General features: G+C 48.5%; 2 protein-coding genes across 3 annotated transcripts; one reads left to right on the forward strand and one right to left on the reverse strand.

Annotated features, from left to right (window-relative positions):
- The first annotated feature begins 289 nt into the window (after nt 1–289).
- ZW10 (zw10 kinetochore protein) lies at nt 290–13566 on the forward strand. 2 transcript variants are annotated; one of them, XM_075442323.1, is made up of 16 exons: nt 290–424; nt 589–723; nt 1362–1463; nt 1654–1731; nt 1855–2014; nt 2700–2849; nt 3510–3701; nt 4351–4514; nt 5297–5479; nt 5971–6209; nt 7066–7137; nt 7853–8022; nt 8621–8751; nt 9257–9388; nt 10426–10628; nt 11653–13566. In XM_075442323.1, the coding sequence occupies exons 1-16, from the start codon at nt 308–310 to the stop codon at nt 11771–11773; spliced, it is 2349 nt and encodes a 782-aa protein (XP_075298438.1). In that variant the 5' UTR covers nt 290–307; the 3' UTR covers nt 11774–13566. The 2 variants fall into 2 exon arrangements, with proteins under 2 accessions (XP_075298438.1, XP_075298439.1); XM_075442324.1 differs by lacking the exon at nt 1654–1731.
- On the reverse strand, nt 13097–16241 carry TMPRSS5 (transmembrane serine protease 5). The gene is made up of 8 exons (XM_075442420.1): nt 16129–16241; nt 15891–15934; nt 15592–15754; nt 15327–15505; nt 14843–14941; nt 14422–14564; nt 13882–14034; nt 13097–13249 (listed from the first exon to the last, which is right to left on the reverse strand). The coding sequence occupies exons 1-8, from the start codon at nt 16239–16241 to the stop codon at nt 13097–13099; spliced, it is 1047 nt and encodes a 348-aa protein (XP_075298535.1).
- Nucleotides 16242–16697: the final 456 nt, after the last annotated feature.

Raw genomic sequence — 16697 nt, forward strand, 5'->3', positions numbered from 1 at the left:
CCCTGCAGCAGCCATAGAACTGCCGTAGACATGGAGCCCCCCCGCAGCCACGGGTCACCCCACAGTCACAGGTCCCCCCGCGGCCACGGAACCCCCCCAGCAGCTGTGGACCCCCAGCAGCCACGTGTTCCCCCGCAGCCAAGGGTGCCTTCGCAGCCACGGAACCCCACAGCAGCCGTGGACCGCCCGCGGCCACGGGCTCCCCGCGGGCGCGGCACGCGCCCCGAGCAAGCCTGTCCCAGGCCGGCCGCCGTAGCGGCACCGTCCCGTGGTGCTGCGCGCGACGGGCGGCTGCCGGAGCGGGGCAATGGCGGCGCAGGCGGGCTCGCTGGTGGCGGCCGTGCTGGCGCACTCGGGCCGCCTCGACAAGGAGGACCTGGGCACCCGCATAGGGCGGCTCTCCCGCCGCGTGGAGGAGCTGAAGGCAGGGCCGCGGGCGGGCTGCGGGGGACGGTGGGAGAGCCGGGGGAGGGGCGGTCCTCCGGCCGCAGTGCCCCAGCGGCGGGCTCGGAGCGGGGTGCCGCAGGCCTCGCGGGGCGGGGGGCCCCGGCCGGGAGCGGCGGTGTCCCCACGGTCCCTGCTCTCTAGGGAGAAGTCTGCAACATGATCAACAAGAAGTACGACGAGTTCCTGCCCAGCATGCAGAGCGCCGAGGAGCTGGTGGCGCAGGTGGACGGGCTCTCCAGCAGCATCGCCCTGCTGCAGGCGGGCATCGAGAACCAGGTGACAGCCAGGTGACAGCGTGGCCTTCCGCGGGGGCTGCCGCAGAGGCCGCTCGGCTTCGGCCTGACCCTTGGGCCCTGCAGCTGGGCGAGCTGCCAGGGGACCGGGGGAGAGGGCTTCTGGCTAAACCGCGGGTGATCCCAGCCCCAAGAAACGCCCCTAGGTGACACAGTTGGCGGAGGCGGCTGTCGCACCGGGCGTGCTGTGAGTGAAGAACTGCAGTGGTCATTAAGGGGTTGGCCGGGCTTGCTCTCTGTTGGGCAGTCGGGCAAGCGTGTCACACGCCTCTCCTTCGGAAAGGAGACAAGGGTCGGCCTTGGGTGTCACGGAAGGCATGCCCCAGTAATGGGCTGGCAGAGTGCTGGTCCCACTGTGGGATGGGCACCTGAATCATAGGTGTGCACGTTCGCTGAAGTCTTTAAGGAGAACACGAGCAGCTCCTGCAGGCTGGATTGCAGACCCACTTTTTTTTTCTTGTTTCCAACGTCTGGGGTCCTGTAGTGGTGCTAATTTTCCTCCTCAACGACTTAATCTAGTAACAGAAATACTTTAAGTCTCATATCGTTACCGCTTCTAAGAGGAAACGTGTCTGATAACGTTTGCTTGCTGTAAATTAACAGACAGGTTTGTTGTTTTAGGTTCAGCGAGATCTAAATGTCGCTGTTGCTGAATTTACTGAATTGAAGCAGCAGTTGGAACGAGACACACTGGTTCTGAGTATTCTGAAAAAGCTACAGGAGGTGAGGAGAGGGAGTGGCTTAAAAATCTTTACGCGCCAGTTGTCCTCTCTGCTGCTCGGTCTACGGCATGGTTCTGGGCTTCTCTTTTGAATTTCTGTCTGTGGCTTCCCTGTCTCTGGCAGTGTTGTTCACAAAATTGCAGTCTAGCAGAAGATACACAGTGACGTATGAATCTATTTGATTGTTGCAGTTTGATACAGCTATTAAAGAGTACAATACTGCGTTGCTGGAAAAGAAGTATGTTGCAGCAGCTCAAAAACTGGAAAAGGTAGTAATGACTTCTTCACCGTATGGCAACATTGTTTGTGTGTACTTCAGTAAATTTCACAAGACGCTTTTCATCAGCAGGGGAGCAGTTACCCCATGGTTTGTGTTTGATCTTTACCACCAGGCACGAAGCAGCCTGAAAATGCTGCAGTCCCGCAAGGGCTTTGAGCTGAAGATCCTGAAAGCACTGGGCACAGAGCTCACAGTGCAGACACAGAACATACTGTATCATCTAGGAGACGAATGGCAGAAACTGGCTGTCTGGAAGCTTCCTCCTTCAAAAGGTACTCCCAGTTACGGTTTGTTTCACTATTTCTGCTTCGCTGTTTGAAATGCCGGGTTTGAAGCACCGACAGCATAGGAAATACAGTAATATTGTTGAACTGCGGTTGGTTTAAGGAGCGCTTTCTGCCATTTGCCTAACCTAATGAACAGGGGCGATGAGAGGCAGCGTTCTTTGGCTGTCGCTCCACTCGTGGAGTGTTTAGGTGCCACCACAAGCAATCTGGTGTAGTCAGTAGATTTTAAACAGAGTTTTTGAAGGCTCATCTGCCTCATCTGTGGTATGTCTTAGAAAATGTTGAAGCGGAGATCAGAACAGTTACCAGCCTCTTAGCACTTTTTTAGTCTTGTGAAGTATCAGGAAAGGGATGCTCTCTTGCAAAGCTTCTGCTTTTGAGGAAATCAGCTGGGCCAAAATTTCAGGTTGCTTATTACTGAATACCCGACTTGGCATAGTAGCTGGAAGAGTTTTCCGAGATGTTTGTTCAGCCTGAATGTGTTTCCCCACCAGGCTAGTTTTCACTTCTGCCTTCTCTGATAGGCTTTCAGGTTGCCACCTTTGTTGGGGGCAGCTGATTGCAAGCACTGCTCGAAATGGGAATTCTGGATCATTTTAAGAGACTGGTTTTCATTCTGTTATCCTGCACTGCAACACCAGGAATTCTGTACCCCCTTCTTTTTCTTTAGAAAGCAGCAGCCTGGAGTCAGTGATGCATTCAGAACTGCACTTACGCACAGTGCCGCCGAAAGAAGAGGAGATTGCTGGCCCGCCTGTTGCTTGTGTGCTGCAGGCATTTGCTGTCCTAGGAGAACTGCACACCAAGCTGAAGATTTTTGGTAAGACAGACCGTGGATCCAGGTAAACATAGGTCAGACTTATTTGAAGATGGATGTTGAGATCCAGTTCACTTCAGCAGTACGCTGGAAGACTTCTTTTTCTCTTGACTTGTGTTTTCCACTAAGTGGGAGGTGAAGGCTCTGGTTCTTATTGATAGGAAATTACTTTCCCTTTATCCTATTATTTTTCTGGAATTACTTATCCTTTCCTGTCACTTTTCTCTAGTATACTGTTTTGACCTGCGGCTGTGTGGTTTCATGGTCTGACGTGTAAAGAGATCTTCCAGTTACAGCCTCCTCATCTATCGAGAGCAAGTCTGTTGGTTTCGGGCAGCCTCTGGGTTTCAGCATTCTCAGGAAGTATGGCAGATACTAGGACAGGATTTCACACTTCCAGCTGTTGAAGTTGTTTTTCACTTTACATTAAATATGCTGCTCTTTGTTAGGCCTCCATATGTGTTTTACGTGAGTTAAATGGTCTTTAGTGAAAGTAAACCCAGCGTTTTGCCTCGTTAGCTGTTCCCTGATACAGCCAATCAAGAGAGTCTTTCTTCCACTTCATGCAATGCATCTCTACATTGGAAATAGTCACAGTTGGGCCTCACTGGAGCAAACTACCTGCCTTCTGCCATTGGAAAACATCTTTTTTTCATTTCTCAGGCCAGTTGCTGTTGAAATACATCCTCAAGCCGCTGATTTTATACCCGTCTCTTCAGCCATTTGCAGAGGAACAGCCAGATGCGTTGATTCTACGTTTTAAGTCCGAGGAGCCTTACTGGGATCATTCCTCTCCTATGGAGGTTTTTGACAAGATCAAGCTTGTTTTTGAAGTTCTTCACAAATATCTGCTGAGTAGGTAGTTCCTCCCTTTTGGAATTAGACCAAAATCAGTACCTTGTTCACAGAATTAGAGTGGAAGCTTTCTAGAATATCTAGTTGTCAAGCAGTAATGAATTGTGCGTCTAAGCAGCTTTTGATGTTACATTCTTAAACTGACTCTTGGACAGCTTGGCACCTTAGCAGCGACCCAGTATTTGCAGAGCTGGGAAAATGGAGGAGGAAAGTATTTTGGCTCAAAGGGTTCGAGGACTTAATTTTTTGGTAAATGTTTCTTCTTATGAACCAGTCACTGCACTGAAGACCTTTGCATGCCACAGGTCTAAAAGGCAGAAGTCATGATGCAGTCTGGGGCGTTCCCTTGGCCAGGCTGGTCACATGCAGGATCTTCCACTGGCAGGAAACTGGTCTGGGCTTTGCTAGCATTTCGTGAAATAAACATGCTGGGAAAGCGGGCTCAGTTTACACATAAATTCAGTTGTCTTTCGGTGGGGTGGGTGGTTCCACAGGCCCAGCACATGCCTGGATAAGAGGAATACCTCCATTACAGGATTATGGAACAGCTGATAGATGCAGTTGTGACAGGAAGGACTGAACGAACTGGTGAAGGGTCTGGTCCAGGAAGCAGGTGTATTAAAATCTGTTTCTGTTCTCTTGAATTCAGATGTGCCCCTTGAGCAGCCTGTGGAAGACAAAAATGATTGCAGAGTTACACTCGCAGAACAGCTAGGTGATATGATATGGGAAGAGTTATCGGACTGCCTCATTCAGAACTGTCTGGTGAATTCAATCCCAACCAATAGCAGCAAACTAGAGCAGTACATAGAGGTGGGTCTCGAGAATCTTGCAGGTCCATGTGGTGGAAATGCCAGACGGCCAGCTTGAACAAAGCGCTGCGTTTTGCTAATCTGTAATTGCGCATTTCTCTCAGTTAAGCTGTGACTTGTGTTTCCTGTCATTTAAAGTGTGCAAGGTCTCTGATCTGTGGAACTTGGGCCATATTTAGCGCAGACCTGGAGACTTTCAGGCTGTGTGATGTAAGGCACTTGTCTGAGCCTCTCTCAGGGGCTGAAGATCATGGTGTGGCGGTGCTGCTGGCCCGGCTGGCTTCCTGACGACTAATTGCTCTGTTTGTATTTGGTGTTAAAGATCACAGTCGTGTCTTGCATAGACCGCATCATTTTTTTAAAAAACTACATACATAAAACAGAACTTACTGCTAGTGAAGAATGCCAAAAGCTCCTTTTCCTGGAGAGGGGGCCGTTTCAAACAGAAGCAGTCAGAGGATAAACCTCCCCACACCTTTGCCCCAGGTAGTCCAGTGTAATGAAATTTGATCATCTTGCTCCTCTGGTTTTTGAATTCAGTTGGCAGCACAGCTGGGGGGACAAACCTGCGGCTCAAAGACTGTATTATTGTGCAGTCATGGCCCCCAGCTGAGCCAGCTTTTTCCAAAAGATAGCCAGAAAGCTGTTGGATGGCTAGGGCCCTCTAAAACCTAGTTTGATCCTTTGCTTCCACCCGAGCAGAAGAGTTTATACCTAACTTAAATTCTGTTCTTTGATTTTAGGAAACTGTATTAATGTAGGATATGTGTCTGCTCTTCTCAGGTGATTAAATCCACAGAGGAATTTGAAAAAGCCTTGAGGAACATGCATTTTTTGAAAGGAGACACGACTGATTTACTGAAATACGCCCGTAATGTCAATTCCCACTTTGCTAACAAGAAGTGCCAGGATGTGATTGTGGCAGCCAGAAACCTGATGACCTCAGAAATACACAATACTGTAAAGGTGTCTGTTGGTGCAATACACTGTTTTTCTATCTGAAAAAATAGCTTAGCTGTTGAAGAGGGTTTGCCTAGAACAGTCGAGTCCTTTTTGTAGTGGAGCACTGAAGACATTTGATTATTTGGGGATCTTGGCAAACAACAGTTTCAAAACTTTTTTTAATAGTGCTCAAGAGAGTGATTTCACTAACAAGATGATCCTTAAAATACTTGAAGTTTGCTTGCATAGGCTTTTCTGCCTAGTGTCATAAGCATAAGAAAAAGGAGAGGATTACTTACAGGGTTGCTTCTAGGCACGCGACACCACATAGACTGCTTCGTGGTCTGCTGTGTCGTTCGTAAGCCGGGAGACTTCCAGCAGTCTTCTAGGACTTCTGCAGCCGCATGTTTCTCCTGAGGCTTAAATCTCTGTCGTTCAATGTTTTGTAGTGTTGTGCAGTCTCCTTTCTGTGCGCTCTAAATTATCTCTCTATCTGTTTTCCTGTTTTCCTTTAGATCACACCTGATTCTTGTGTAGCCCTGCCAAGGCTTCCTGATCCTGGGTCAGGAGATCACTTAAAAATGCAAAAACCTCCTCAACTTCTATGTAACGACATGGTCAATTTGGAGAATGAGACTAAACTGAGCCAGTACACGTTTTCTCTGCCCACGTGCCGCATCAGTTCATCAGTGGAGCAACTGATGGAGCTGGCTTATCAGACGCTGTTGGAGGCTACAGCCAGCACAGATCAGTGGTAGGAATTACGTATCAGCGGGTAACTCTTGGGTGTCAGATACTTCCTGCCTTTGACAACACTAAGCATCTGTTAATAGATTAAAAGTACAGAAGATAGTTCAAAATTAGAATCAGTTATTCCAGTTACGCTCTGGTTTGGCTGGAGGATGCATCCCTGGGCTCATGCAGTAGACTGGTACAGCAGGAACAGCTGCGGACTGTGCAGGGATGCAGTACTCAGGTTAAGCAGCCTTTCGGAATGATGTTTTGAGGGAACAGCGTTCACGTCAGTGTTTTATCATATGTTAGCTGCCAGTTGTTCAGAAAAATCAAAACTATCTCTTTTTTCCAACCAAGTAAGTGATGGCACCCATTCCGAGATGAGTTCTGGCTTTCTGTGTGCTGGGTGAAAGCAAAGAACTCCAGCTCTGCATCTGGCAGGGCTCTTCAGAGAAAACAAAGAAACGTTTTGAGGAACCATATACAGTCTGCTTTAAAACTGGAGACCACAACCCTGAAGAGTTGCCTGGGTACTGAATGCCCTTCAGTGTACCATGGCAGAGAGGGAATGACTGTGCACACCCGGTGGGGAAGGGACACTGTGCCCTTTGTTCCCTGGGGTTTCATATACCTCCCTTCTGACATGTGGTCTGAAGCTTGTCTTTTCCACACTGAGCTTACAAGGTCATCACAGCCTTTGTGAATTTTCCAGAATGTTGCCTTTGTTGACATCGCCGTAATTGCTCCTGACAGTCTACTCTTTGTGCCAGTACTTCACTACTAATAAAGCCTTGTTTCGGAGAAGGTTGAGGGTCACTTGTGGACAAAATGTTAATTCTGCTGACAAACTGACGTGAACCTTATTTTCCTTGTAGCTGTATACAGCTCTTCTACTCCGTACGGAATATATTCCAGCTATTCTATGATGTAGTGCCTACTTACCACAAGTAAGTGTGTCTGTGTGTACCTAGGGCCTGTTTTGGAGAGAGAAAAATGCTGTCGGAACAGCCCCACGTCCCCAGTTTGTCCACCACAGCCAGAGATTACCAAGGGCTTCCTCTAGCAGCAAACAGCTAGTACTCTGAATCTGTTATTAAATCATACCTGCTGCAAAATAGGTGCTTGAGAGTTTCTGAGCTGGCAGTCTTAGGACCAAGGAGATAGCTGCAGTTCTTAGAACAGTTGTGTTTGAAGCCAGCCACGTAACTTTGGCCCCAGGTCTCATGCAGAGATTTTTCATGGTGTTTTTCCTGTAAAAAAGAGCGGCAGTGAAGACTGAAAGTATACAGTTCTGTCAGAGAACACTGGGGTATTACCAAAAAGGACTTCTCTCTCTTTTCCTCGCAAGCATGCTATAAAAAAAGTATCTTGCTGTTTGAAAGTCCATTGCTAGGAACAATGTGGATGTAACGCACAGTTCGAATGCGAAGTGCCATTTCACTAGCCATGAAGCGTCTTTACTGTAAGTTCTTGGGTGGATGTGACAGCTTAAAGGCTTTTATTCCAACTGATGTCTTTATCAGGCATTGCCCACAGTTAGTTACTTGCAGTGTCTGTCCGGGACAGACTGAATTTCTCTAGGGTAGGCAGGACAATTTTTTTAGCGGAGACAGGTCTAAATAAATACCTTTCTTCTTTTTCTCTTCCTCCATTCTGGGACAGAGAGAACCTTCAGAAATTACCTCAGCTGGCAGCCATTCATCACAACAATTGCATGTATATTGCTCACCACTTGCTCACACTGGGACACCAGTTCCGATACTGCCTGACTAACATCCTCTGCGACGGAGCAGCTACTTTTGTAGATCTGGTGCCTGGTTTTAGGAGACTTGGTAAGTTTACCTTTCAGTATTGAAAGATGGATGGATGACGTGGTAATTAATCCTGGCATTTGTTGCTGAATGATTTAACGGAAGTGTTGCTACTGACTTGAGTAGTGGATTGTTTAAGAGTTTTGGACAAGTAGCAAGGACGTTTTCGAGATTGGGAAGTCTGACGGAGCGTTATGACTCTAACCAAGATGGCCGTTTAGGGCTTGGCTTTTAAATCCAACTCTCTTGTCCAGCACGTAGTTCCAAAAACAGTTCCTTACCCAGTGAGGTGTTCTGGCACTCGGATATTATGGGAGCTGCTGCTCAGTCCTTTGATATTTTCTTTAGCTTGTTCTGTGGAAACAAATTCTGAGACAAGTTTGTACGAGCCTACTAGGAGCCTGTCATCCTCAGTTAATTCTGCTGCTGTGCAAGAGCTTACTGAATACGTGACTGGTCCTGGTTAAGTTGGCTCTGTGAGACGGTTTAGAGACTGGCAATGCTTTGAAAAATAAAACGTTTTAGCAAGTTCGTTGGTTAGCATTTACAGTCTCTAAAGTGGCAGATCAGATTTAACAATTGCTTAATTGCTTCTCTCTGCTTGGTTTTGCTCCTAAAGGAATGGAGTGTTTTCTGGCCCAGATGCGAGTGCAGAAAGGAGAGATCCTGGAGCGGCTGTCAAGTGCCAGGAATTTTTCTAATATGGACGATGAGGATAATTACTGTGCAGCAAACAAAGCACTAAGGCAGGTAAGCAAGGCAAGCAAAGCCCAATATCCCGTTGTCTGTAGATGTTGTCATTGTCCTTGGGAAGGTGCCGTATGTAGTCTCAGTCCCAAGAACTGTGTGGTGTTTCAGCAGAGTGGAACTTTTCAGAACGACGGTTTTGGGGCGTGACTTTTTTTTTGCCTGGGCTGTGTCTTACTGTAAAATTGAAGCATGCCGAGTTCAGTTCCTCTTGCTCCAAGTGGAAATGAAAAGCTTATTAATCTTGAACTTTTGTTTACAGTATGTTTATAATGTTTAGCGTTTTTCAAGGAAAAGATCCATCACGCTTTTAATGAGCCTTAATGCAAACTGAAATTGTTGCATTTTTTCCCAGGAATGTCTGCGCTATGCGACAGCAGGATGCTTCATTGCCTTTTGCTTCTTTCAGACTGGTTTCTCTGTTCCTGTGCGTAGTCACCTTATCATTTGGTGTCTCTCGATGTTCTTTTTGACAACATGTCGATAATGCAGAGCTGGTATTTTCCAGGTATTGCATCAGTTGAAAAGACTGGGAAAAGTCTGGCAAGATGTCCTTCCGGTGAACGTATACTGCAAGGCTATGGGGACTTTACTGAACACAGCTCTCACAGAGATTGTCACTAGGATCACTGCCCTAGAGGTAACTGCGCGAGATGGACACGCCAGGTATAGGGTGGTGGAAACAGCTAGCGTTGGGGACCTCTAGAAGTTCTTTCCAAGATCAGGTTTCAGGGGAACAGTTATCTTTCACAGAAGTCATAATTGTGGTCCTCTCTATGAGAAATGTTCAAGATACCAATAACTCGCATCCAGGTGAGACCATATGTACTCTTACAGTGATACCATGACTCTGTAGTCAAGGGGAGAATCAGGGAAGCAGCCATGATCTCATCTTAGTTCGGACTTAGGTGTGTCACTCTTACTATAAACAGTTCTATGAATCGATCTCTCTGTTTGGGGCACCTGCGTTAACTGTTGTCTCAAACTCCCAGCTATTCCGATCCCTTTTCAATCTGTGCATCTCTAATGAACCTCTCCATCCTATCTAGGCACCAGATGCCAAAATTCCCATGGCACTTCAAATCCAAATTCTTACCCGTTTAAACCTCCATTTGACTCCTAGTACTGCGTTTAAGTGACTGTCAGATTGCTTTGAGTCAAGTACGACTATCCTATTACATTTCTTAATTAAAATATGTTTTCATAGCAAATGACAGAAATATGTCAGTGCATCTGCTCTGGATGCAGGCTACATCCAAAAGCCTTCCTGCTGTACATTAGGCCAATAAGTCCTCTTCCTGTATCGGCTAGTCCGCAGGACACTTGTTCAGGCTGTGCCTGCCCAGAAGCTTGGCTTTCGTCATTGGGCTGGCAATGCCTGAGCAATTTGCTTGTAAACTGTTCAGACCTTCATTGTAACACCTCTGCTTCACAGTGAAATGCTTGCTATCGCACTAAAATGCCCTGTTCAGAAGCACAACCATTGTTCTGAGGCAATTACTAGAACTTGCTGACATAACTATTCATGAAGTTGTATTAGCTTGAGAACATTCAACGCGATCTAAACCACCGCTTTCATCTTCACACATGCAGACACCCTTTTTTCCACTTACCTTGCTGCTCGGCACTCCAAAAATATATCTAACTGCTCCCCTGTTAACATTTTTTCAATTCTAGGATATCTCTGCTGAAGATGCAGATAGGTTGTACTCCCTCTGTAGGACCATGGTGGAGGAGGGACCCCAAGTTTTCACCCCACTAGCCGAAGAAGACAAAAATAAGAAATACCAAGAGGAAGTTCCGGTCTACGTGCAGAAATGGATGACATTCAAAGAGCTGATGATCATCTTGCAAGCCAACCTCCAAGAAATAGTAGACCAGTAGGTGTCTTCCTTTCTTCCATTCCTCGTTTGCTGTTGGTTCTTCAGCCCGATAGCAGGGAGCTCAGCAGTGGTCTGACATCAACAGGGCGCTGCACTCGGGGGACTCTGTTCACATGAAAGGCAAACACCGTTAATAAGGATCAGATAACTGCTCCTGGCGCTCTTTCTCGGCTCTGTGTTTATAGTCCATTTCAGGCTCGCTCATATATTCATCTGCCTCGTGCAAAGGGAAGGGCAATGGTAAAAAAAGCAAGTGTCATGGGAGGGCTGACCACGGAGCGGTTGTGCATCCCCCCTGGCTTCTCCAGGTTCAGAAGTATTTCATGGTAACCAGCCTGGCTTTTTGCCTACTGCTTTTGATGTTAGCTGTGCCTTGCTGCTGTAGTCATTCAACACAATTGGTCTCTGCTTTTTAGATCCTGTTTCTTGCTGCTTTTAACTTGCAAGGGAGATTCATCTGAATTGTACATGAGGATTTGCATAATTACTTCTGTTACTTTAGTTGGCATGGGGTGTCAGAAGCTAGACATTCCCTGTTCACAGCTGCCTTGCACGCACGCTTGAATGGCAAGAAAACATCCTGTCCTCAGCAGACTAAACTGAAAAGGTACGAGCCATGGAGAAGGCATACAGGAAAGGCAGTTCCTTTTCTGTGCCCTGCTTGTTGCTGCTGTTGGAGCTGTGCTAGACACCAGCGGTTCCCAACTCTGCTTCCACCTGGGCATAAACCACTTTTTTTCCTGTTGTTTGGGAGGTGAATGGGCATTTTACAGGCCGGCTGGAGGCCTGTTTTGGAGAAGAAAAAGGTACAGTTTGTAATAAGGGCAAAAATTGCCTCACAACCTGTTGCTTTATACACCTAGCTAAACAGTTGTGGACTCAAGTGGCATACAGCTGAAAAGCTACTAGCTGGATTTGTTTTGCCTTCAGACTTACTAGTGTAAGGAGTGCTCAGGCAGCTTGTTTTAACATGACATTTCTGTGCAGTTTGGTTAAGTAAAGATCTTTCTCTCCCATGTAGGTGGGCAGATGGGAAGGGGCCTCTTGCAGCTGAATTCTCCGCAGCTGAAGTGAAGAGTCTGATCCGAGCCTTGTTCCAGAACACAGAAAGGAGAGCAGCAGCACTAGCCAAAATTAAGTAACTCTGTGTTTACTCCTCCATGTTGCATCTTCTGATAAAGCAAGAGCAAACTGAGTCTTTCAAATATTTTTTGAGATTTGACCCTGCTTATTTGTACTGGTATAAAAAAAAGTTAGCATTGGGCAAGTGCTTCCTGGAGGCTTGACTGAGGGAGAAGAAATGTTTCCTAGCTCAGTGTCTGTAGGGCAAAGAGGATAGCTCTGAGAGTCTGGGACTAGAAAAATGAAAGGTGGGCATCACAAAGACACTAACTACTTATGCTCCATCTGCCAGGCAGATGAAGTTTGGGCTTGAAAAGTCACTATCTCCTGCCATGCTCCCCCAAGATCTTCTGCCCAGATCCAGGTTCTCCTTCATGAGCTGGTGGGTGTACAGTGCTGGTGAAGAAGAAATGCTTTTTTTGACGTTTGCTAGTTTCCCCTCTCTAGGATTTCATCTTGTTGTTAAGCCCCGCATAGGGAAATAAATCTTGTATCCAACATCGCCGTGAGGCACTGCTGTCAGATGGGCCTCTAACGCAAGGTGCTGTATAACATCATCTCAAGCTTGCTTGCTTAAGGGGCTGGTAGAGGGATCTTTTTTCCTCAATAGCAAATCTTATCTATGCAGTTTTACCTCAGCCCCTTAGTGTATTACCTCTGCTGTCCCTGCAAATTACATACGAAGTCCACAGACTTTGATAGCTTTTAACATCCTCCTAAGAATGCTGAAGTGCCAAACTTTGCTTTTTCCCACCTCACTCAGGTTTCCATGAAGAGCAGAGCTCGAGAGAGTGAAAATTTGAGAGGGGGGGAATCCTGTTCCGTGTGAACTGTTAACCAAGTCACAGGGTTTGGCACAAGTGGCAAAGTTCCTTGTGGCTTTATTTCTCATGGAAAATGTCTTAAAATTGACGTGGAGTTTTTCAATCTCAGTTCACTAACTGTAGAAACCAGTTCAGCTCCTTCCTTTACCTTTTTGTTGTGTGAACTAGAATGTCTGGGAGCTGTTGTCTCTCTGGTAGTAAATTTCCTGTCCTTTAAGAATGAGAAATGTAAACGAATATAAAAAGGAAATGGAATGTGCACTCATAGCATTATCTTTTAAGTTACAAAAGGCTATGTCTGAGACTTTGACAAATATACATTTCTTTTAAAAACTCACCAAGAGCATTTATTGAAACATAGCCCAGAGAGCAAGATGTGCCAGGTGCTGCACACGTGGAACAAAGTATTTCCTACCATGTAGTGCATACAACCTGCTTATGAAAGTTTCAGTCACAGAGCTTAATGTTTTAATCTGTTATGTACTGCGGTACCCATGTGCACTTTTCTCTGATTTCTGTTCACGTTTCCAAGGATTTGTGCAGGGCCTGAATCACAGCTGGCTTTCTCATTACACCTAAGTCAGTGCGGAACTGAACAGCCATTCTACCTGCTGGGTCGGCCGAGCGCAGCCAGGGCAGGTGGTGAGGAGACCCTTCTGTTTCTGGCTTTAACTGGTACAGGGAGGGGGACAAACACAGGCAAATTGACAGTCAGACTGAGTCCGGCAAGTGGGAATGTAGCAGGGAAGGGAGGTATTGAAGCGGAAGCTGACTGCCACTTAGAACTCTAGCTTTTCCTTTTCTTCCCCTCCAAGTAATTTATCTGAAGGCTGAGAGTGTTCCCGTAACACTTGCATCATGTGGGATCCCCTGCCCCTTTAGACACAGCAATCCAGAAAACCACGTGTTTTGAAAAACGCCACTTCTCCCACGTGGATTGTTCACGGAAATGTAATTTGCTATTTTCTTTAATAAACTATTTATACTGAGCATGTTTCCTAGTATTGTCTGGGGATTCTGTTAGGGTTACAGTAACACAGCATGAAGTAGTCCTGGACCGTTCTCCACTTACTATGGAGACAGGGCAAAGGGCAAATCTCTCCTTGCCTTATTTCTAGTAGATCTAGTCAAAAACAAAAACCGAAAAAGCAATCAGTACCATAAAAGAGGTTGTCATGCGTCAAGGGTCAGGGCAAGGTAGTGAAGGAAAGAGTTGAAACAGGGTGCTAGCATTGGGATTTGTCTCTGCAACACGTGTGGCTGTAGGTCAGGCTGAACACACGCCTCTGCTTGCTCCAGCTTACCTCAGTGGTGCGATAAATCCATGGCAGGAGCTGAGCCACATTGGTGTAAACCCCAGGGTGGTTGGGTTCCGCACAGCCCCGGCCCCAGCTCACGATGCCTGCTAAGCGCCATGCCAATTCATCCTGGCAAACCAGGGGGCCCCCGCTGTCGCCCTGTGAGACGGAGCAAGGACTGGTGAAGCAGCTCTGCCCTGCTGGTGGCTGGGATGCAGATCAGGCTGGCTTCTCCCACATGGCTTTGTTCCGTTGCCTGTACACAAACCTGAAACGTGGGGACACGCAGCAGCGTGTGCCTCCCTGCAAGGTCTTCATGTTCCTTCCATACAGATAGCCAAACCTCAGCCCAGCATCGATGCAGCAGGGCACTGCGGGCTCCACGCTGCACTGCAAGATGCTGTGGGCCCAGTAACACCCTGCACAGACTGTTTACTGCAAGCTATTGCCACAAAACCCACTGTTTTCCAGAGCATAACGGGGACACCGGTCCTTTCCACACCTGCTGCGCACACCCAGCACGCACCACTCGCTCCCTTCGGTTACCTGGCACGCATCTGTTTTCCCGTGCAGGTAGCCGGCACACAGTATCCTGGCAGTCAGCTCGCCTGCGTACACGCACGAACTATTGCACGTCTTGGTACTGATTAAGGGAACGAGTGCTTCCTTCAGTGTCTCGGTGACCTGTGCTGAGGAGGGAGAAAGAGAAGCCAAGAGGGAAACAAGATCTGCAGGGAGCACGAGAGGAAGAGAAGGTCACTACATGGAGAAGTCAGAAGATGGGATTAAATATGGCTAGGCGCACAGGAGCTGTGGATATGGGGTGCAGAGCTGCTGGAGCAGGGGTGGGATTAAGGAGGAGGGAGCATTTGCAAGATCCGCTTGGAAGGGGCTTGACAGGGCCAGTGGGGAGCAAGGGGAAAGCCTCTGGTCAGGGCTGAGCAGCAGGGACAAGATGGGAGCTTACCTTGGTCTGGTCTGGTATAGCCCCAGCCGGACACCCAGCACTGCGTGCCTTGGAAGAGGTGCTGCTGGGGGGGTGGCAGGCACACAGCACGGATAGCATCTGGTAAGAAGGTGAGAGGGTAAATGCCAGGCCAGCGGGGACGGCTTCGTGCTGCGCTGATCACAAGCAGGCAGGGAAGGGCTGCGGAGCTACCGGCCTGCAGAGCCACTCAGCCGGGCACGCTAAGTGAAAGGCTCTCGGGCCAGGCGCTCTGGAGACCAGGTCCCGCAGCCATCTTCCCAGTAATTCACAGCTGTGGCATGGCTCAAACCACCACGCTGCTGTGCATCATGCCTCCCAGGTGCCAGGCTGGATATCCTTAAATAGCTGCTCTGAAACAGCAGGTTCAGAACAGGCTAGGTTTTGGCCATCTCTTAATTGTGGGGTAAGACAAACAACTCCACAGATGGGAGAAGGACACAATGACATCACAACAGCATCTTACCTGAGAAATTCAGGGGGACTTGGAGCTTCATCAGAGCAATGTCGTAGTCGAGGCTACTGTCATTATAAAGCAGGTGGTAAATTATTTTCTTTACTGATACCCCCGCCTCCTCCTTGATCAAGCCATGGGTGGTAAAGCCTGCGAAAACCAGCCAGGTGGAGGCTTGGAGCTGCCTGTAACTGAGCAGAAATACAGCGTGCCTCTTACTTCAGGGCAACAAGCACCAAGGCCCAGGGTAAGAGCAACACACAGCCCTCGGAGGTACCTGTGCACGCAGTGAGCCGCCGTGACGATCCACTCGCACGCCAGCACGGAGCCTCCGCAGCGGTGCTGGGAGCCGTGGTACAGGCTCACCTGCCAGGGCCAGCGCCCAGGGGATACGGCTGTCCCCCCAACCACACACGCAGCACCGGGGTGCAGCCCACACTCTGCAAGGCAGCCGGGGAGCTCGTCTTAGGCAAGGCGCCAGCTGTCAGACCCTCACACTGGAGGGCAAGGGAAGCAAAGAAACTGTTACATCCAGGCGGAGATCTTAGGGACACGGGAGAGGAGAGGGATGCTCACCTGAGCACTTCAGAGCCACAATTCGACCCGATTCACAGCTGGCCCTGCACAGGAACAAGCCTCTGGTGAGAATACACGTGAACCAAAATCCTCGGGGCACTAGAGAGCTCCAGCAGTCCCCAAGGGGGCTGCTTACTGCACAAAATTGGGACAGTTTTCTATATTCTTAAGTTTAAAAAAAAAGGCATCTCTTTCAGCCCCACCAGCAAACTCTGCTTTCCCCCAGAGCTGCCCTTACCTGACCTGCCACATGTCTTCCAGGCTGCCTTCCTGGTGGGGTTTCACCCGAATGAACTCCTGCGTGTCATTCACCTTGATGTCTGTCAGGTTCACTGCTTTCCGACGGGTCATTCTGCAGAAGCAACAGTAAGTGTCCCAGGAAGGGTCTGGGGACCTGCTAGGCAATCAGGAACATAACCCTGCCATGGGAACAATGGTCTGCAGTCCTGCCGCTCTGGCAGCCAGGAATGAACCTCCTTGGTGGGAAGGATCTTCCGCAGCTCTTCTCACAGGTCTGCACGCCAGCCCAAGCCCCGTGTTCCACCCCACGCTCACCAGGGAGCTGCATGATCTGGCACTACTGCCCTGACAAACCTCCCAGTCTTCAAACATCCGCTTTTGCCAATATCATCCCTGTCAGAAAAGGGTGAGTAGGGGTCAAAGCGGCTGCCTCTGCCGTGCCCACCTGAGATACCCGAGCTGCCGGCAGAGCTGGGTGCCCAGTGACAGGCTCCAGTGCTCGTGGCATGCCAGGAGCCAGCCAGGACAGCCTTCCACCTGTGCTTCCAGCAAGGAGTTTGCTGTGTT

Source organism: Opisthocomus hoazin, chromosome 24, assembly GCF_030867145.1.
Source record: "Opisthocomus hoazin isolate bOpiHoa1 chromosome 24, bOpiHoa1.hap1, whole genome shotgun sequence".
NCBI classification, from domain to species: Eukaryota; Metazoa; Chordata; class Aves; order Opisthocomiformes; family Opisthocomidae; genus Opisthocomus; species Opisthocomus hoazin.